Source organism: Caloenas nicobarica, chromosome 8 (assembly GCF_036013445.1).
Source record: "Caloenas nicobarica isolate bCalNic1 chromosome 8, bCalNic1.hap1, whole genome shotgun sequence".
NCBI classification, from domain to species: Eukaryota; Metazoa; Chordata; class Aves; order Columbiformes; family Columbidae; genus Caloenas; species Caloenas nicobarica.
The window spans coordinates 24,413,713-24,435,141 of record NC_088252.1 but is presented as its reverse complement, the minus strand read 5'-3'; the positions used below and the strand labels follow the sequence as shown (position 1 = coordinate 24,435,141).

At 46.3% G+C, this 21,429-nt stretch overlaps 1 protein-coding gene across 2 annotated transcripts in view; it reads right to left on the bottom strand.

The window, feature by feature from the left end:
- The window catches only part of DIS3L2 (DIS3 like 3'-5' exoribonuclease 2), a 193,069-nt gene that overhangs the window by 48,937 nt on the left and 122,703 nt on the right, over positions 1-21,429 (bottom strand). For both annotated transcript variants that reach the window (XM_065640190.1, XM_065640191.1), the window contains one exon: positions 15,405-15,638. In XM_065640190.1, coding sequence (XP_065496262.1) covers positions 15,405-15,638 — 234 coding nt within the window. The remainder of the gene's footprint in view (positions 1-15,404; positions 15,639-21,429) is intronic.

Here is a 21,429-nt window from a genome sequence, read left to right as displayed (position 1 = left end):
CCATGCTGTTAGCAGCGTGGGATGGGAAGGCATCTCTTGCCGTAAACACTCAGCCCACTGCCTGCCACAGAGCATCCCTGCAGAGCATCTTCTCCACACACCGCACACCACAAAACACCGCCCAGCATCCCGCCACGGCAGCGCCAGCTCCCCCCTCCCCAGGCAGAGGTGGCTGCGTGCCATGACCTGCTCTCCCTTACTTAACCAGCTCTCAGGGTGTGCCTCAGCGTGGCTGCTCGGTGCACGAGATCCAAAGCTTTTCAAGGAGGTCCCTGCCGATTCCCACAGATGGCAAGAGCTGCCGCCATCGGCACAACCGCCGCTGGCTCCTGGGCTTGCCCAGGGACGGGCTGGCGGTGGCTCGGTTGAATTCCTCTGGCAGCGACCTGCTCCTGCTCACTCTTTCCTGAGGAGTCGCAGCTCCTCTGTCACAGGGAAAGAAGGAAGCAGGAGCGGACGGGGGCCAGGAGACTTGTCCCAACAAGCCCCAAGCCCACTGCCAGCGGGCAGGGACCCTGCCCTCCAGATAACCCATGGCTGGACGTCTTCCTTCAGGTCCGACACAGCTGCACTTCAGCGGGAAGCAATTTCTACATGTAGATGCTTCGGAAAGGGCTCTGGCAAGGTCCACTCTGAAAAGGTGCAGTGTAAAATGTGAAGTATTTTTGTAGGGCCAAGTTGATGTCAGAGCCCGTGACGCTGCTGTCGATCCCCGGGTTGGAGCGCGGGGGGGTAGGATCAGTCATCATCTTCCAGCATTAATGCACAGCAGGCTGTTTATAACCCTTTACTCTGCACTGTTATTTAACATATGTAAGGGGCTCAACATGGTTTATGTTCAGCAGTTGTGGTTTCCAAGCTGTATTGCATTTCTTCAAAATGAAGATACACTATTTTTTAAACCTATTTTTAAAACCAGTCACAAATCTGCAATCTTTTACATCATTCCTCCTTCTTCCTATCAAACCCAAACCATAACACAGTCACAGAACACCAGCAAGCTCATGTGCGAGAACTCGGCTGCAAGAAACATGTGTGAGCGTGCATGCACAGAGGGAAACTCAAAGCTATAATTCAGTTAAATTGGTACAAGCTATGTTTAAGGTTTTGAAAATATCCGGGATGTAGTTCACTGTTCAGAATTGTGGGTACCAGTGCACTGGGTGCGGAGAAGGAGAATCTAAGAGCTGAACCAAAGCATGAGGTATTTACTTAACGATCTGCCTCAGCAAGTGTAAGAAAATTAAAAGGTCTCCTCCCCCTGGGAATTCAGCATACCAGCAACCTGATCATGTATCATCCTAAAAACTCATCACTGCCTTCCTTGCTGGGACTGACCCCATCCACTCCTAAAGCAAATCACAACACAACTGAATCTCTAATGCCCATTTTTGACATACCCCTCCACGCAGCAGAGTTGGCTGGGGCAGGCAAGTCTTAGAAAAATCTTTAGAAATCAACCTTAAAAGACAGTCTGTAGAGCACTGTTCCTGAGAAATGCCTGGCTTCTGCAGGGCATGGCAGCTCTTGCAGAGCTCTCTGGTTTTTGTGGTACTTCTGCACAAATCAAACTTTCCAGTTTCCCTTCTTGATGGACTTGGGGCTTTGTCGGGTTAATTTTGTCCAGGCAGTCCTGGAACTGGAGTTGTCCATACCAAAGTGGTAAGTTTTAAGGGCAGAAACCAACACCGTATTTTATAGAGACAGTCAAGTTCTTAAAATTAGTTATTTATTCCAACAATATTAAAAGGAGACACAGCACTTTCTCAGTCATTTTTCCATTTGTAGTATTTTGGTTTGGTTTTTTTTAAACCCATGAGCCTAATCCTTAATTTCTCTATGGAAAAGCTGGAAGAAAAAGATCACAGGGATGAAGGATCAGCCTCCTGGAGCATCCACTGCGCTCACTCAATCCCTTGGAAAGGTGGTTGGGTTTGCTGTCGAGATTATTTCTTTTAAATACAGTCTGAAAGTAAATAAATAAATAAAAATATCTCCAGGCATCAGTATTAGCTTGTGAAGGAGACCCAGACAATGCACAGGAGGCTAGAAAGAAGCCAGTAAATTCTAAGGGTGTAGAACAGGAGAGGGGATTAAGCCTGGTGATTAAATTAGGCGACGCATGAATACATTCCAATGCGCAACATCACTCAAGCACTGGACAAAACATATGGCAACAATGGAAAGTGCTGCCCACGAGGTCACCTTTAATATGATTAGCCATGGACGCCTGAAAGCAGATCTCCCAAGCACCGGCGTGCTAACCCTCCTTTGTGCAGGGCGGAGGAGCACCCTCCGAAAGCCTTTGAGGCTTTGAACCCCACACAAACGGCTGCCGGGCGTTAAGGGATGTGCCCAAGTCCATTGAAAGTGAGACACACACACACAAAAAAAATGAGTCTCAAGGCCGGGAGAGCGTTTTGAGAGCGGCTTTTGTTCCCTGCTCACAGGACACCGGCGGGAGCCGTCCCCAGGGTGTCCTGCGTGACAGCTGGGTCACCCCACGGGCTCCCCTGTTCTGCTGGGACTTTTCAGCTCCGCTGGCCCGCATTCACCGGCACGGCTCGCCTCTTTGAAGGGGAGAAAGAGCTTCATCCATCACTGACACGGAGGGAGTTAATTCAACTTCTTCTTTACAACTGGAAAGGCTTTTGCTGTGAGCAGGAGGGAGTGCAGGAAGAGTAATGAAATCCAAAAGGGAGCCAAATGATGCTTTCCTCTGCTAGACGCCAGCGCTGGCAGTGCTCGCTGCTGGCACGGCCCGTGGTGGGTGAAAGGAGACTCTTTTGTGGTATGCCATTAGCTACTTCCAAGGCCTCAGTTCATGTTTACCACAGCCACTGTGTTACTTCACTCGGTATTTTTTTCCAGTCCTGTCGATTGTACTGCAGAACTGACCGATTCCATTTGGAAGCCTTGCTCACAGAAAGTAGAAACAAATTGCTTTTCAAATGGACCTTTTTTTTTTTTTTTCCCCTAAACCAAACCTCGCACTGCTTTCCATAAACCCAACCTAAGGCTGAAATCCCCACTTACGGCTGAAGAGCAAAGGTCCCTGCTAGGCTTTGCCCGCTCCGGTTATCGCCCAGCCGCCCCGGCGCTGAGCTGCACAGCCCGGATTGCACTAGAGGGCACCTTACACCCCGGCATTTCTCCGCACTGCAGCTACCTCAAGTAAAACCCCGTTACAACAGCAGCCAGCAGGTTGTTTGGTCAAGTGTAATGAGAAGAAACACTCGATGACATTAAAGATAATCTCCTGTGAGTCACTTTGCATGACTACCTTGCTGTAATCAGGTGAGCCCTTCAGACTGCTGAACCCTACCCCAGAGGACCTTGGCACGCTCAGCCAAACTCCTTGCAAGGTTTCTGCAGGTCTTTAGTATTTCACATTCCAGGCAATGACTAATCGGGGACAGGCCCAAGGGCAAACTTCTTCCATGCACTTTGTATCTGCATGGCCGAGTGGGCCAAAGTCAGGGAGACAACCCCAGGAGGGACTCACTCTGGCTCCACAGGTCCCAGCAGCTACCAAGGCTCGGTGACAATGCAACAGCAAATATGGCACAGGACGCTGCCAGCTGAGCTCCTGCTATTGCCAGGAAAAGGAAAGGATCATCTCCTAAAGCCTTTTCCAGCTTTACATTTCCTGGATGCCATAACTGCAGCTCAAGCCTTGACACAGCACATTCCAGGGGCCGCGCTGTCACCGCTGACAGCCACAGGCTGTGAAATGCCGCCCTCTCATAACCCAGAGTCATCTCCTAATAGATCTCATCGACTCTCACGGGATCTGCCAAGACTGAAGATCAAGGCAGTTTCTAACCAAGCAGGGTAGACCAGGCAGCTGCCTGCTAGTTCTAAAAACATTTGGGGCAGCGGCTCCATGAAAGAGGGAAGATTTTTTTATTTTAGACAAATTAAAAAAAAGACCCTCCCCAAACGTAACTTTTTCAAAATGAAAATTAACGAGGGTTGGGAGGAGTGCCTGTGGTGGCACACATTTCTTGGCTGTTTAAGCTCTTTTCAGCAAGTCGTCTTCATTCAAATTGTATTTTGTACTCATCACTCTGCTACCACTATTACAAAGGCTACTTGTAGCAAAATCACTGATCCTCAGTGCTGGGTCCAAAGCAAAATACAGATCTACCAAACAACATGAGCAAGGATGAACCCAGCCTGCAACACAGCAAGCCAAAGCTCTGCGAGAAACTCAGCACCCAAAGTGGGTTGTAGAAGCTGCCAGCCTTTCAACAATTTTCCGGAAGGGATGAAGCCCAGATAATGTTACTTTGCCCAGCTATGTGGGGGTGAGGACAAGTCCTCCCTCTCCTGCAGTGCTCAACTGCAGATGGTAGCTATGAACTCAGAAAGAAGGTCACCAAGTTCATCCTAAGGAGTAGCCACTTTCTCCCTACAATGTGGGCACACAAGGGCAGGTTTAACACACCTCCACCTGCTGGACTTCTTCACCCCAAGAAGCGTGTACATCATTTTGTTGGCCCTGGCATGTGGAGACCAGCTGGCCTCCGTGCAGGGCAGGACCTGTGGAAACTCCATTTAGATGCCATATTTCTATCTGGCCTCTCTGAGTATTCATTGCCTGCTCTAGAATGCATCTTAAAACTCCTGGGACACTGAGCTATAGCATTCCTCCAGCATGGTGATCATCAGAGCTCAGGTGAGGACTGAACAAACCCGAGAGCAAGATCCCCCTGTGAGCGGCATGTTCATCACACAGGGTTTTACACCGCTTTGCACTCTTTTAAGAAGAGACTCATGTTCACGGTCTTTAAACTGATTTCAAGGAACCTGTACAAATGCTTCTTAAGAATTTGAAACGAGATGACCACCCTGCACAAGGATTTCAAGGTTGCCTCCCTGTTAAAGGCTTTTTGAGAGCAAGCACCCCTTGGCACCACATTATGGATCCATCAACACACCTACCTCTTAGTCCCACCTAAACACGAGAAAACAGTAACTCCTCAGCTCACTTAACCACTTATACGTTGCCCACTGGCTTGTTTCAAAAAAAATAACTAAAGACCAAAGCAATGCGAATGCAGTATTAAAGACTACCAACCATCACTTTCAGTGATGCTTGAAAATAATAAAAAACAGAGAACTGAAGTGAAAATTCAAAACCTCAAAGTAATTTCAACCATACATACATGAGAAGGGAAAAGTTTATACATGATGCAACAGAAAAAATGACTCACTTTCTGAAATGCCAAAGCCTGTTTTAGTTCATTCTGTCTTCCATACCTGCTAAACACATCACTGACAGAGAAATCATTTAATAAATTGCATTTTTTTAAAAATCCCATTTTAGCTATTTAAGCATTCTATTTCCTAGTATTGTGGGTTCAGGCTCTACTCTAACATGCTAATCAGAAGCAAAGTGCTAGCTCAGTCAATGAGGTTTCTTCTCAGAAAAGGAGAGTCTTGAGATTAAAACAGAGACCTTGAAATTGAGGTGAAACTGCAGCCTTAAAGCTAACGCAAAAAACCTTGTGTTGATTTACGGGACTGAGAATTTCTCAGTCGCAGGGCCGACGGCAGCATTACCATGAGACACCTGATTTGCTACAGCTCTGCAGCCCCCGAGGGTCAGCGGGACCAGCGGGATCAACTCCACGACGTGGCCAGTTTACTTCAGTTGTCAAGGAAGGCACAAATTGAATTTTGTTGTATTCGGGCTAGATTGGTTTTCTTAAAAAACCCAAACAATAGTGACTGCTTGGTTAGTTTGCATTTATGTGTCAGAAACAAGTTTTTCAAGCCCATTTAAAGGCATTACCCACAAAACCCCTTTGCAGTGATTTTGCACGGCTGGTTTCTTCCAGATGTCTGAAGTCTCTCAGACCACTCTAGTCCAACAAACTCCTCAGGCTACTTTCTGGCTGCCTGTTGCTTAGTTTTCAAGTGACCATCAGTTCAATGGTACCTCATCACAGATGGGCAATGAACTGTCACCAGCTTGATTGGTAACTAATTAGCATAAATGCAATATATCTGCTACCAGCCTAGATCCAAACTGGAGATTGCATTCCCTTCAGAGGGCAAAGTTTAATACCGCTGTCAGGTTTTAGAGCACTGACAATGCAACAACTTGTGAATACGTATCTCTGGGGAGAGACGGGTGTTTGTGTCTCAGGATGGGAGTAGGAAGCAACAGGGAATCAGTGTCTCCCGCAAATGAACACGGCGCTGCACAAAGGAGCACATTCAAGCAGGAGATCTCTCTCAAATGTCAAGTATGGACAAATCTCAGAAACAAAGTGCAACGTGGACCAACCAACAAACTTTCTAGATGTCAGGGTTTAGGCTCCCATTTTACGCAATTACATATTTAGGGGAAATCTATGCTCTGAATTATGCTTATGTGCTTGAAGAACTTCCTTATTACAAAATGCAGAGAAGGGCAAGATAACTGATCTAGACTACTAAAGACAGATTCCAAGCCACTGGCTTTCAAAATGAAACCAAGAGGTTGCTCAACAAAATGTGCTCCCAATGGACCACTGCAAACTTTAGCAGGGCTTATAATTTCAGGAGTCATGGGCTTGGACTTGAATATTTAAAGATAAACCCAAAGGTGGACTTCAGGAGGTGCTGGCTCCCTCAGATGGGGCAGAACCAGCTTCATCCTCTGCTTAGTTCTTGGGATTTTGGTGAAGACTCTTGTAGCCTCATTTCAAGGGACTGTGGAAACCACAGGCGCTCTCTGAGCTTCTTTGTACTTCAGTATCTGTATGCTATAGATGAGAAAAGATAAAAGATCTCAGGACTCTGGAGGAATGATCATACTCAGAAACACCTGATAAAATGAGTTGTGGTCATAGAAAGCAAGAATTTTTTCCTCTGCTCTCACTTTGGAATTGAAATGAGAAATCACAGAACTGCAATGTCTGAATCTTTCATCTACTTCCAAAAGTTGTCTTTTCTCATTATACAATTAGCCTTTCTTCCATTTACTGTTAGGTGAAACAGAACTGGCTCTGACAAAGAGCTGCTACATCTTCACCTATGGCAGACTGATCACATTTGAAGTTACATCACTCAACACCCAGTGGCCCCATCCAAAGAGAGTGATGGATTAACCATGCAGTCAGCTATAATTAATACCTGAAAAAAAAAAAAAAACAAGAACAAACTTGTCAAGTCTCTGTTCAACTATGTGATAAATGGAATCTGAAACAACAAGGACTTTCTGATGACGTCTGTTCATCATCAGGGAAGAAAAACATCATCAACTGGAGGGCAAGACTCACAGAGCAAGGATTGTTTCCTCAGTAGAAAATGTAAAGTAAGAATTTCCTCCCAGCACTCAGCCCACATGCACCTCTACACAAACGTGTCTTCCTGGGTTTTATCTATCTTGCTATCAGAGACAATGAAGAGCCAGCTGTTTCTGCTTCATTCAGAAACAGTTTTGCCATCCTGAACCTCTTTCACACAACCAGAAGCCACTACTTCTCTCCCTACCAACCTCAAAAATACCAGCAAGCAGCTTGCTCAGCTGGAACCAGCACTGAACTCTGTTCCCCTCAGCTCTCAGCTTCACGTTTGGGACACATTCCATCACACTAAGCCACCACCTGCCACAGATGTGCTCTCTTTCCCCTAGAGATGCTATTAAGCACTGTCTGAGGTCCCTGCAAGCGACCCCAGGCTGCCTAATACACGAGCATGGGCAAAATCCATCTGTGTCCAGCTAGTCCAGGAAAACAAGAGATGTCTACTTCATGTGTGAATACGGAGCACCTGCAAGCACTTTCAACTCTACTTGCGGGTCAGCACATCATGACTACCAGCTCACCCCTCTTCTACAACAGCTGATCACCAACCGGATTCAATCGACAGAAAAAGCCAAGCCATTTGGGAGGTATGACGAAGTACTGCCCATCGCAGCTCTGTGTCGTGTGAGCAAGAGAGACGTCCGTGGGACAGCGGCACACGCGGGCAAAGGCTGAGAGCTGAAAGGACTGGGGAGAGAGACCACTTGTGAAACACGCTGGTTGCTTCTGTGTTGCAGAGAAGCGCTGGCCCTTCGTGCTGATGTGGTTCGTTTCTCTGCTCTGCACCATGAGAAGTACCTGCTGGGGAACTGGTATAAAAAACACATTACCTTAACTGGGCCAGCAATAAACAGCAGAAACAAAAAAGGACCAATTCTTATTGAATAGCTTCCAGTAATAAATGTGAGAGGAAGAGAATGGTCAGCGCTGGCCTAAAGCCCTGGATTTGGCCTGGGAATCAGGAAAAGGCTTGTCCTGCCAGCTCTGCCACCAACTCACCACGTCAGCTCTGGCAACTGCTCTTCATGCCGCTCTCATCGCCTGGAAGGATGGAGCCGGCCTCCCCTCTGACACTTGCTAGGGGCTCGCAGGTGAAAAAAGCTATTGCTGTGACAGGCAGCATCTCAAAATTAAAACATAAGATCCCTTTGTTTTGGAGAAGCTTCTGAGCTTGCAGGTCCATGGTAGGTTACATAAAACTCAAGGGTTAAGCTGTGTTTGTTTGGAAGCAAAACACTCGTACGTGACCAGAGAACTTGAATATCTGAGTGGCTGGAATACTTACTCCAGGATGAAAAAAGTCATAACCCGCCTGGACACCTTCCTGTGTAGCCTCATCTAGGTGTTCCTGCTCCGGCAGGGGGATTGGACTGGATGATCTTTTGAGGTCCCTTCCAATCCCTGACATTTTGTGATTCTGTGAATCCGCTCTTGCATTACTGATGGTAAATTAACACCAGAGCACCACTGTGTGGGGAGCTCCTTCCTGGCCGTGTTTGCCCAGACATCCGGCTGCGGTGGCTCCCAGCACGATGCTCCACAGCCGAACCCTGTGCTCCAGCGTCCGAGTCCCCCCTCCCGCCAGAGCCAGCTTGACCACTTCACCACCTGCTCCTGCTGGGACACAGCTGCTCAGCTCTAAAAGAACGATCGGGAAACGGCAGGATATGTGCAAGAGCATCAATCCTACTCACACCCCTGGGAGGACTTTATTAAAATCCCATGGCAAAAGATTAGATTCTGAGGACTTTCCACTCAAAATCTTAATTTAATCAAAGTATTTTAAAACCTACTGGCGATGCAAACATCTCCATGCAAGAAGAAGGATGCTCAGCCAACACAGACCCCTCGGTGCTTCCTTCCTGCACAGATCCTCAGTGTGTGCGCAAATTGCCCGACCTGAGTCATTTACTGATCCTGATGACAACGACGACATTTCATGTTTGCCTGCAAAGTATCACGTTCCCTGTCGTATTGTAAGAAAGACATTTCAAAAATCACTCCTACTTCACTAACACACCTTTGCAAAAGCATTTTGATTACTCCTGCAGGGAAGAGCAGTATCCCCAAGCACAAAGCTGTGGCCTCGGATGCCCATTTTGACATATTAACTGGGGCTATGCAAAAAGACATAAAATCCCCAAAGGAAATTAATCTCCAAATACATCCAACTTCCCCCCAGCTGCCTTATGTATCACACAGTATAAGCAACTGTCCATAATGATCGTACAGCACCTGCTGTCCCCATTCTGGGTATCAGCGGTGTCTCTTTAACCAGACATCAAAGAGAAAGAGCAGACAATGGTGGAATTGTGATAGCAAGTGAATAGTGAAAGCTCCTTGTCAGTCCGCATTTCCATTTATCTTACAGCACCATACGTACAGCCCACCCTGCCCCTGCTGCCACGTTCGTGTGCTCTTGCTGTAACAGCCTCTTTCAGGAGGTATCATGGCAGTTTTCAGGATTCTATAAATGGGTCTGTTGGGTTTTCTCATGGATTGAAACAAGTGTCGGGATACACACCTGAATCTACCCCGAGGGAACCAAATCCTGGATGAATACGGTACCAATGTCGCATCCTAGAAGATGAGCACCAGGACTTTCTCGTTGAGACTGGTCAAAAACCCAACAAAAGCCATGCTCCCTGGGGAGACACGAGGACAGCCAAGGGTCAAGGCTTGGAGCAAAGCCATTTACTCCTCTCCCCAGAAGGTGCATGCACTGAGAGTGCGCGGGGGTAGCACAGACAGCAGCTGTGGCTAGAAAACCTCAGCATCACGCCAGGGGTTACTCAGGCCAGGACATCCTTCCTGCCCCAACAGCATTTTAAGACATCAATTAAGATTGTGCTAGTAGGGAAAACACATGCATATTCTGTTAACTGAGGTCTACACAACATTATAGGCCTTTGCTGTCCCATCTAAACAGTTCTTCCACCCCAAAGTGCCTTCCATTTTTATATTAGTATATTTTATTTTGCATACCGTGTCTGTTTAACCAGAGTAGAACCATTTACTACTTCCACACAGCAAGAAGAGGAGAAGACCTGAATGTTTACTGTACAGATATGAGTCAGGAAATATGACAAAACAACTTCCCATAATTATTTCCCACAGTCATTCATATTGGAAAATGTTAATGGTGATAGTAATTAATCTCCAGCTCATGAGATTTCCAATTAAACAACATTAGCAGGACCTACTGTCTAAAAATGTTTCTGTCCTAGCCCATTAGCCACAACTAAATATGAAATTTCCCAACATACAATGGCACATCCTGCACGTACAATGTCCTTCTTCCTCCTGGTTTTCTGTGTGTGGATGGCTTGAGTCAACTTCTCAGAGGTGTTTGCATCAATAGGCAGAGCCAGTTCTGAGAGCTTCAAAAACTATGCAGAGCTGGTTAATGTATCCAGTATGGCACACACCTGGGTGTTTTGGAGCTGGTATTCTGTGCACATTCTGGTGTTAGGAGTCTTTAAGCTTGTTTCCTGCAGCAGCAGCAATACTTTATTACTACAGGAGTCCCACCAACCTCAATTAAAAAAAGCTATTCTCAAAGATCTCTTACTTCCTTAGCCCCAGCAGCCACCGGGCAGACCGTAGGTAAGGTCTCCAGTGTGGTACAATTTTTACTATCTTTAAGTTGCTCAAAACAATAGAGACCCACAGGGAAAAGCAACCCTTTCTCAGATGACAAGACAGTGGCACGGCATGCAGGCTGGGAGCAAGCAAAAGCAAGACCGTTTTACTAGCAATTCAACCCTTAAATTTGCATAACATTCTCATCTTTGCCATTTTAATCCTTTTTGCTCTTCCCTTTTCGCACACACCTGCAAAGCTGAATGTCTGTTGTGCAGAAAACAAGTAGAGAAGCTATTCTAGCAAACAATTAAATGCCATTAACCGGTCTAAACGCAAATGCACTTTGGGTTCTTCTCACGATGAACTTTGGTGAATGCCAACGTTTTGAGCACCCAGGTGTACGGGCACTGGTGAAGGCGGAATCACCAGCACAACAAAAGCCACCGCTCAGCTCACAAACAGTTGTCATAGAGACAGATCAGCATCCCAGGGTGCTCTCATTTTAAATATGCATAGAAATCCTTTTTAACCTGTCTTCTTGTAGGCGTCTGTCCTCGTGATTCATTTATAAACTGCTGAGGCCAAAAAGAGAACCATTTATCAGCAGGTCTCCTCTAGGCAAGCTTGAGCTAATGAGCTTTTCTGCAAACTTGATGGTTTTTGTTGAAAGCAAGTTTCTATCTGATTCTCTGGCTAGTGTTTCTAAAAGCTGTGGTTTGGGGAAGCGATCCAGCTTCAAAGTAACCTGGCCAGGAAAAAAAAGGAAAGTTGAGGGTTGTGCTCACTTTGGTTTCTAAGCCAGGTCAGATCCCTGCTCCAATTTAGAGTGCGGGTGCAGCAGGAGCTGTGAGAGGACAGCACAGGGGTGGCATTTCACGGTCCTGGGCAGCAAGGAGGTGGCAGGGAAGACAATGCTGTAAATATCTGAACATTTTTTCACAAAGCCACAGTGCACAGCACCTCTTGCCTTTACGTCTAAAAGCTGCAGCTCCAAACGAGAAGGAAAAGAAATACATTAATCTCTGGCTGTGTGGACAAAGTTTCATAAGCTCTTTAGTTGCTGAAGGTGCAAAGACTTTGAACTTCTAAAAATCAGTGCTCAGATGTCTTCTGGACCTAGAAAGTCACCAGGCAGCACAGGAAACCATATTCTAGGGAAAAAGCCACAAAAGGGGCCTATGGGGACAGCGAGATCCCACGTAGAGACAGATGTGTGGCTCTAATTGCCAAGAAGGTCCTCAGACCCAAGGTCCAATGCAGCAGGGTTCACCTACAGACCTCTGCAGAGGCACGAAAGGAGCTGGGACAAAGGGTGGCAGGGATGTAGGTTGCCATGGCCGGGACTGAACTGGAGCAGGAATTCAAAATGACACAGCCCCAAAGAGATACATAGATACTGACAGTGAATCCACAAGTCCTAAGCTTTCAAGACTGTGTGCTACCTCTGTAATTTGTCTCCAGGTCTTCTGTGCGACCTAGATATGTAATTCCCAAGTTAGTAAAAAAAAAAGAACAACAAAAACTTCATCCATTGATCTACAGAGATTCCTGTTTCTAAAATTACTGCTAAAAGATAAAACCATGGGCAAGCAGATGCTGCTCTCACACTAGGTCATAAAAATTCAGCAGCGACGTTCAAACGGGAAACATTCCCCTCATCACAGCACAGCCAGCCTGACACTGCTGCATCTGACTGGAGCCATCCTGTGTTCCCTGGACAACCAGTATTTCTGCAGTTATAAATCCATGCCCATGAATGGCTTCACGAGAGAGATGTTCTTAGTTTTAGGGAATAGATTTTCAGTTATCAGGATACTATGGGGGAGAGCAATATCATTTCAAAGGGGAAACTGAGGCAGGCAGGGAGAGCATCAGCCCAAGGCCACCACGGCCAGTGGCAAAGCAAGATGGGAGACTCTTCCCACAATGATCTTCTTGATACCAACAGGAAGCACGAGAGCACATCAGGCTGAAATACAGCTGGGTGGAAGTAAAATATAAAAAGGTATCACTGTTCAATCAGGAGTGACCCCAAGGTAGAGTCTCTCAAACATAATGCAATGTATAGGAAGAGGGCTCGCATCCCTTGGGAAAAAAAGCACAGGAGTCATCCCTGCCCAGCCATCCCCTCCTGTAAGACTGTGGGATGATCATTTCCTTCGTTCACATATTTATTTGGAATCTGATAATTCATTGCCCCTAGTTTCCTGCTGGAGTTTCTCTTCCATTGTTCAGGATTGACATTACTCAACAGGAAATCAGTGAGAGGTCCAGCGATTAGAAAGGTGTGTTTCCCATTCGGACTCACCCTCACTCACTCGCCTGGGGCTGGAAGTCAGACCCAGCACACAACTGAGTCCATGGGAACTCAGGGAAGTGGGGGAGCAAAGGCAGAGGGACTCATCTCCTTCTGTTAAAAGCTACGGATCGCTTTGTCCAGCCATACGCCACTGACCACGTCCACACACCCATCCCTCACATACCACTCGTGCTCAGGTCTTACAGTAACTGCTTCCTCCATGTGCTGGGGATGGTGTAATTTATCAAAATGCAACTATCAAGGCAGCACTTGAAAAGAGTAAGTATGTTGAAAATGTCCCTTGAACTAAAATATACTTCCTTCTCCAAGACCATTACTTTCACTCTGACACCCTTACCAGGGGAGAGAGATTCTGCACAGCATAAAGTGCCACTTATGAGACATAACTCACTTTATCACGTTGGTTAGGAAGAAGGCTGAGTAGAAATCAGCCCTCTCTGGTGCCCTTAGCAGTGACTTTTAACCTTCGTCTCACAAATGATGCTTCAATACGTTCTCTTTAATGGTTCCTCTGTAATAGCACAGAGCAAAACAAAACACCACTTATCTTTTATGGGGTATCACTGGGGCAGGATGCTTCCCTGGCCAAACCTTCCCATTGAAAATGTCACAGCTGTTTTAAAACATATTTTCTCTGAGGTTAGTTTGACAGCAGGTACTCAACTCAGGCACATTCGGTGACCACTCAGCATTGCACTGTGCGACTTGTGCAATGCCACTGGTGACCGTTCTGGGCCACAGCTCCCAGTCACCATGCACGGTTGTTCCCACCCAGGCATCTCCAAGGCTTCCCAGTTAGTTCATCAAGTGCAAAGGCTAGGTTTGTTATGTTTCTCTAGCATTCGGCTTATTAGCCATTGTATGATAAACCTCAAAAAGGGAAGCCTCTGTTCCAAAAGAGGTTTAAGAAAATCCTGCATGACTTCAAAGTGGGAGTCCGATTTCCAAAAAGTATTTGAATATAATTTTAAGAATGATTATTTCCTTTGAGCAAATGCCCTTGCTCCAGGGTCACTTACATGTGCCTAACCAGTCCTCCAGGTCCTCCTACAACAGATGTAGGCAAGATAGCCTCAGACACCACAATGCTACACAGAAAGTTTATCCTCAAGTATAACCCAAACCTCCTCTACTGAAACTCAAGATACGAATGTCTCATCCTGTCCACCTTGGACATGGTGAAAAACACATTGTCCCCTCTTCACAGCAGCTTTGCCAGACTAAGCCATGTGCTCTGCTGGGGAAGGTCACAGATTATAGACACTTCTTGCTCTTGTTGCCCTGCAATGATTTCTCTAAAATTAGACTTCGCTGCAACTGGAGGCAACACTACAATTCTGAGTAAAATGGAAGGGTTACAATATATCTCTTCCATACAATAGTCCTGTTTACATATCTCAGCAATATCCTTATGTTGACTCATGTTCATTTTGCAAAATGAAACAATAGAGCTTCCTTATATTAAGAGATTATTTTGCCTCCTGCTCAGGAAGGCCACTGGGTTCTACAAATTACTGGAACCTCCTATCCACAAAAACTGTCATAAACCACCTCTGAGAAGCTGAACCTCAAATGCAAAAGTATTTTTGCTGTGATAATATAAAATAACTGGATCTACTTATAAAATAGAAATGACACATATCACAACTGATACAAGATTATTTAAATCACCCGAGACAAAAAGCCTCCTCAGCAGCATTTCTTTCTCTGAAACACACCCAATGCTTATAAGCATTAGCTTAGATAACATACAGTCATTTTCCCTGCCCAGAGAACTGCTATGAAAGCTGTGGAAAACGCGAGTATTGCAAGCACAGAAATAAATGTGAAGGATGAGCCTTTCACAGTGAAAAGTGCACTAAGGATACCTGAACTGCCTGATAATTAATGACACCATCATGATTTGTTTCACCGTGTAAGTTACTTACCCACTCCACCAGGATTTTAGGATTTTGAAAACGTTGGAAGATGGAACACTCCTTAAAAAACAGGAACTTTTTTCCTCTGATCTTACTTTACTTAGTGCTTTTGGTACATCATTTGATGCCACTTTTCAGACGACATTAGCACACAAACCTGCCTTTCTATTTCAGCCCGATTTTCCCCCTTGAGTTTTCAGACTGACGAGGAAATCCTTAGGGCGTACAACATGAAACTGCTTCAGTGGAGCAGGAGCCCCTGGCAAGGGCTGGACTCACCTGGTCCAAGCGCAGAGCACCATCGATGAAGCGCTGTTTGCGGAGATGCTGGGCAATTCGATGCAGGTTCAGCACAGCTTGCTGTATCTCAGCTACTGAGTGTTGAGGGGAGACAGGGGGAAGTTCTTCAGGTGAGAACATCTTCCCGGGGCTTTCGATCATACTCTGTGCGTGGTCGTAGCTTAGCTTCACGCAGGAGCAGATGACTGTCCGCCCAAACCATTCGTCAAGGATCTGCAAAATTGGGAAATGTTAATTGATTTGAGGACTTATCCAGTGCACAAAGGCTTGGGAAGTTGTACAAACAGTGGAAGGAATGACACCAGACCTCGCAATTGACTCTGATCTTCAAGTGAAAATCTTCTCATACTGAGACCATCAGGCCTTTTGTCCATACAGATTCTCCAGTGTCTAGGAGCATGTATATGTACAATGTATTGTGCATATACATAGGGAACCGCTTGGATCACTCTCCTCTACCTGATTTCCCTCTTTCATAGAGCTCAAAGAACTACAGCCCATCCAGGAGCTGAAAGCAGTTGGAGGTTAGAGCATGGAGGGAGTTGGTCTCTTCTCCTAAGTAGCAAGTGATAAGACAAGAGGAAATGGCCTCAAGTTGTGCCAGGGGAGGTTTAGATTGGATATTAGGAAAAAATTATTCACAGAAAGGGCTGTCAGGCATTGAACAGGCTGCCCAGGGCAGTGGTGGAGTCACCATCCCTGGAGGGGTTTAAAAGGTGTTTAGATGAGGTTCTTAGGGACATGGTTTAGTGCTAGGGTTAAGGTTAGGTTATGGTTGGACTCGATGATCCTGAGGGTCTCTTCCAACCGAAAGGATGGTATGATTTACTCAAAGGTTACTAGGTGCAGCAGTGGCAACAGGCAGACGTACACATGCAGGAAAGGATCCCCTATCTAAAACACAGCAGACTGCGTTCCACTTCTTTAATTAAAGTGTAGCCAGCAGGGCACGAGGGGCTGGCCCTAAAATACTGTTTTCAGGAGTACTGCAGGAACCCCAGTGTCTGATTAGCACTCGTGAAAGTGCCTGAGTAGGACTTTGGTGGGTCTTGAGGAGAGATGACCAGTTACTGACCCCTTGTTTCTCTGATCGTGTCTATGGTCCTAGGCCCAAACTCAAGCCTTTCTGGGCTTCCAAACTATTTTGGAATCTAGAGGAAAATGATCGATAAATCATCTATGAAATTATTTTATTTTAAACCAGAAGCCACTCCCATTTTAAACTCTGTAACAGACTACCAACGTAGAAGTAGCAATTCAGAATTATTTCTTAAAGCAGAAAGGAAAATCTACCTTCACATGAGATACGTAAGAGAGCCCAAAAGCTCATCAAGCCAGTGAGAAAGCACAGAAGGACAAAGGGCAGAAGGCTCTTCAGAAAAGTCAAGAGCATTGGCATGAGGGCTCTGGAGACGGATGCAGTCCGTGATAAACCATTCAAAGCACAAGTGCTCAGAGAATGAACGGAGAATTGTAATTCTGTCTTAGCTACAAGTGTCACCTCACCCCTTCATCACCACAACAGGACAAAGTAAATTCTGCAAGTGACGGTGTCCGGGGAGAACAGCCAGCTCTCTCTAAGACGGACTCAGCAAGGACATTGCTTCAGAAATGCAAACCCTCTTGTTAAAATAAAAGGATTGATCCCCAAGATACCTTTGCTGCCTCCCTCCCCTCTGCCCCACAGAACAAATGTGCAGTGTAACTCAGCAGCTCAGAGCCCTGAAAGTCACGGGGCATTTAAGCTCATTTCTAATTAGAAAGTGTCCTAATAGCAGAGATGCAGCAAGTGACGTCTTGCAACATAAACTGCTCTGACCCTCGGCTCATGGTTATTCTGTGCACCCCTTCTTTTATGCCAAAGAGAAAGAAAGGAAGAGAAAGTCACAAAGCTGGACAGAGATGCTGTGACAGTGCTGGCAGCATCTGCCCTGCACTCTGCTGCATCCTGTTAAATGTCGTCCGGTTTCTTGCGGTGATGCAGGATCCATATCTGGCAGGTCAGCAACATCTGATGAAATCTGCTGGACCCAAAAAACCTCCTGATATTAAGCGAGCATGAACTCTCATGTGGAAGGAGCTGCACTGCTCTTTAAATGATCCACTTCCAGCAAGATGAAGACCAGTTGGTAACACAGATACGTCAGACTTCAGTAATGCATGGATTAGGTACCCAGGCACCAAAAAGGGGTTGTCCCTTGTTGAGATGATCTCAGAGCAAGGCTGAGCAGCCTTCATTTGAGTTGAGCACTTCTACAGACCCTCCAGTTGTAAGAGGCAGCTCTTTCAGTTTGCTGTTCAAATGTTTTCAGACACAACTTCTATTTCCCTTCTAGTTCATCCATCTCCAGCTATTACTTTATGCATTAAAGGTCACTAGCCATTCTGGCCCTCACTGTTGTATTATGCTACACTAAATATTTTGTGTTTGGAAAGCACCTTCATTGTACTTTATAAAGTGAATGAATTCCATTATGTACATGCCTGTTAAAGAGTTAAGACTGGGCACAAACCAGAAGGGTAATTCCAAAGAGAAGCACTTTCCCCAAGCCCTGGGTTAGTGCTGAACACCAGCTCTGGGGCTACACGGTGCTTTCTGCCACTGGCTTCCCAAGAGCTTCTCTGTCCCTCGCAGGAGGCAACAGACCAGATTTCCACTTCACTGTCTGAACTTGAAGCTTTCAACAAAATCTCATTTTTCTGCTTCCTTAGAAAAGGCCAAATATTGCAGAACTCCACTCCCTCCTTGCAAGCCAAGAGATGCAGCATATTGGCCTCCCAGAATATAACTAGAATTTCAAATCTCAGGCAGGCTACATTCAGGGCAAAGTGTCAGGACAAGCAGTCCATTACTAGCAGATATTAAACTTCTTTTATTTCTCTGTTTTCCCAATTCCTTTTTTCTGTTCTTGGTCTCTCAAAAGCAACCAAGTAGCATGATGCAGAGCATCCAATTTCCATTCTGCAATGGCTCTAACAGGTGTAAACTGGACAGTGACAACCCTGAGAGGTCTCCTGTTAACGTACCCAATAAACACCTTCTCACCAAGTTTGCCTGGATGCATTAAACACACTTCGGACAGGCAAGGAATGGCGTTTTGGATGCATCTTGCCCCGTGCAGTCCAGTAATCCCTGTGTGTAGTGAGCAGAGCTGCCAGACTCAGCCTTGCTGCAGGGCACGCTAACTTAACTCTACCCGCTGTCCAAGTATTTGCTGGAAATATCCTCCGTCTCTGCCTTCAGCGGCCATCTGAGCAGACTTAGAGTAACCACAGCCTTCTGTCCCTGGTTTGGAAACCCCACCAGAGGAATGGGCAAGCTTCGCTTCTGCAGGGAAAGCCCACAAGCCTGGCTGATCCAGGTACCAGTAGCTGACAGATGGGCAAAAGCAGAGCTCAGAAGCAGTGCCTGAGGGTTGTGAACTGAGACTGGAAGATTAAAAGCAGCCCACAAGACAGGTTTGCAAGGTCTCCCCCATCACAGCAAACCTGGTGCACCCAGTCCCCAGGCAGAGTATCACTATCTGAGATATTTCTAGAGTTAAGGCTTCCCTTCCCCAGCTTGGGTTGCTTTTGAGAAAAACCTGTAGTCCCCAGCACATCGTGTGATGAAAATCAGCGTGGCTCAGCTGAAATCCTCCCATCAGCACTGTCCCTGTGGTACAGATCTCTTTGAGGGTGTGACGTAGCTGTGCGCGAGGCTGAGGACTCTCCCTATGCAAGGCAGCATCCATATCACATCCTGGCTGATAACAACAGTTTTGAGTCTGGAAGACACGTTGTTTGTAAAGGTTGTTTCAAACTGAAGCAATTTATCTTCCTCACTGGTAGAAGGAACCGGCAGGGCTGTGCTTCAAACATCAGCAAGCAATAACTTTAAAAGGAGAGTTGCATCGTTTGTTTTCAAATATCTTTCTGTTGACTGCATCTGAACAAGAACGTGCGACGTTGTTCCTATAAAAGCCCAGCTCTGCTTCTGAAGAACAGCACAGATGCTACAATATGGTTAACGCCTCTGCCCTTGGAAAATCATCTCAGATCATGTCACACTATCCCACTGGAGTCCATTGAGCTTTGTGGAGCACTGCCCAGGCAATATTTTGTTGTGCTTATGCAAAACTAGAAGACAAAATCTTCAGAACCCAAAAGCAATAGAAACAAGAAAGTGCCTGTCTCCCAGAAAGGGCTCAGCCTGGCATTATTTTTTTAAAAGAAACAAGAATTAAAAACCCCAACAACTTATCAATAGTCACATTCAAGTGAGGAATCTGCATGGCTTTTCCTTGGGAGATGCATTAGCTCTAGACTTATTTGCTTTGGAACAGTAACAGTGGCAGCTCAGAGCGGGTCTCACCGCCAGCGGTGCAGTTGGGCTTCACTTTGCAAGTCCAAAGTTATGACGCTGCTGCACACACAGGGTGCAACCAAGTGCCCTCCGGCCCCATCCATCCCTCACCGAGGAATGTCCTGTCCTCGGTGTCAGTGTTCTCATGGCTTTCCACCACCGGCTGAGGTTCAAAGGCCGTGTGGGGGCCTTTGACACACCTCCCTTTCACCCAGCAGAGCTTGGAGAGCATGTGATCCTGTTTACACTGCGATTAGGCTAGAGTGACACCTAGAAACACAGGAGACACATTCTGTCCCAACTCACAGATAAGCCCTGACAAGAATGACCTGCTGGGCAAAAGCCCTACAACCGCTTCTCTTCTTGGAAGGAGTAAATTCTTCTCCAGCTTTCACCTGATTTTCAAATCAAGTGACCTCGACTACGACTGCAGCCCTGAAAGGCCTCCTAGGAGGAGCAGTTTGCTGAGATGGCCGTAGTTTGCTTTCCAAGAGGCAGCGTGGTCCTGGCCCAGACCACGGCTCCTGCAGGGATCAGCTCCCTGGGCAGGTGTAAGGCAGATGCTGCAGCTCCTCCATTTCCTCACTGGTCAGATAAGGTTGGTCTGAACACTGTTCGAAAAGCAAATAATGTATATATTGCAGGGGATGAGACATAAGATTTAATTAAAAGCTTATTTTAATTAAGACTTGACTATTAGCTGTTCAAAGACCACTGAGAGTCAATAAAAGGCCCACCAAGTAGCTACTATTAAAAGGTCCCATGAGCAATCATGCTGTCGCTATAGGAAGTGAAACGCTTTTCACAGTGAACAAATAAAACTCACCTTGGTGCCAGAGCACGGACTTGCTGGAGTAATGGAGATATAGGACTGCAACTATATTTTACTAATGCACAAAACAAGATTCAGTATCCTTTAGAGCAGCATGGACAATAATAAGGAAGTAAAGTTAATCTTAGTGAAAAATTACCAAATTTGCACAGGAAATACTCTCCACAGAGAGAGTTGTGTATAAGCACAACACTGGTTAAAGAAAAACGATTCTGAGTACAAAAAGTGTACTTCTCATAGATCGGAGAGTCCTCTGGTACTGGCAGTCTTGAGCCCTCCTCGATTAGCAAGGGGACCCTGTGATCACCGAAGAGTAGAATGTCGGGGTTACAAAGTGCGGGAGAGGAAGAGGCAGAGAAACAAAGAGCTGGGGAGAGCTGGCGGGGAGCGGAGGGCAGCTTGCTGCACAGACAGGCAGCATCCGCAACCGCTCCCTGGAAACAGCACACGCAGAGGATGGAGCTGTGCCTGTGCTGAAGAGCCACCATGCTTTATTTGGATCGTTGTAATTAGCAGCTCTCAAGAGGCTGAAATAGTCTGTTTTACCAGAGAGGCCACAGAGGGATACTGCCCACATCCACCGAATCGCACAGCTGCCTGTGAGAGCATGGCAGGGTTGGAGTCAGGGGGGAACAGCTTGTCCCACCCAAAGCATTAGCTTTGAATTGCTGCTGGAGGTAAGGCATTAAATGGATGGGTGACCTGGCAAGAAGCAGGCAATTCTGTTCCTGAGATTCATACAAATATTCTTCCTTTCCCCACCATGTTGGGAGATCATTCCAGTTGGAAGCTCCATGGTATCATCAGTGAGACAAGACACAGGGACA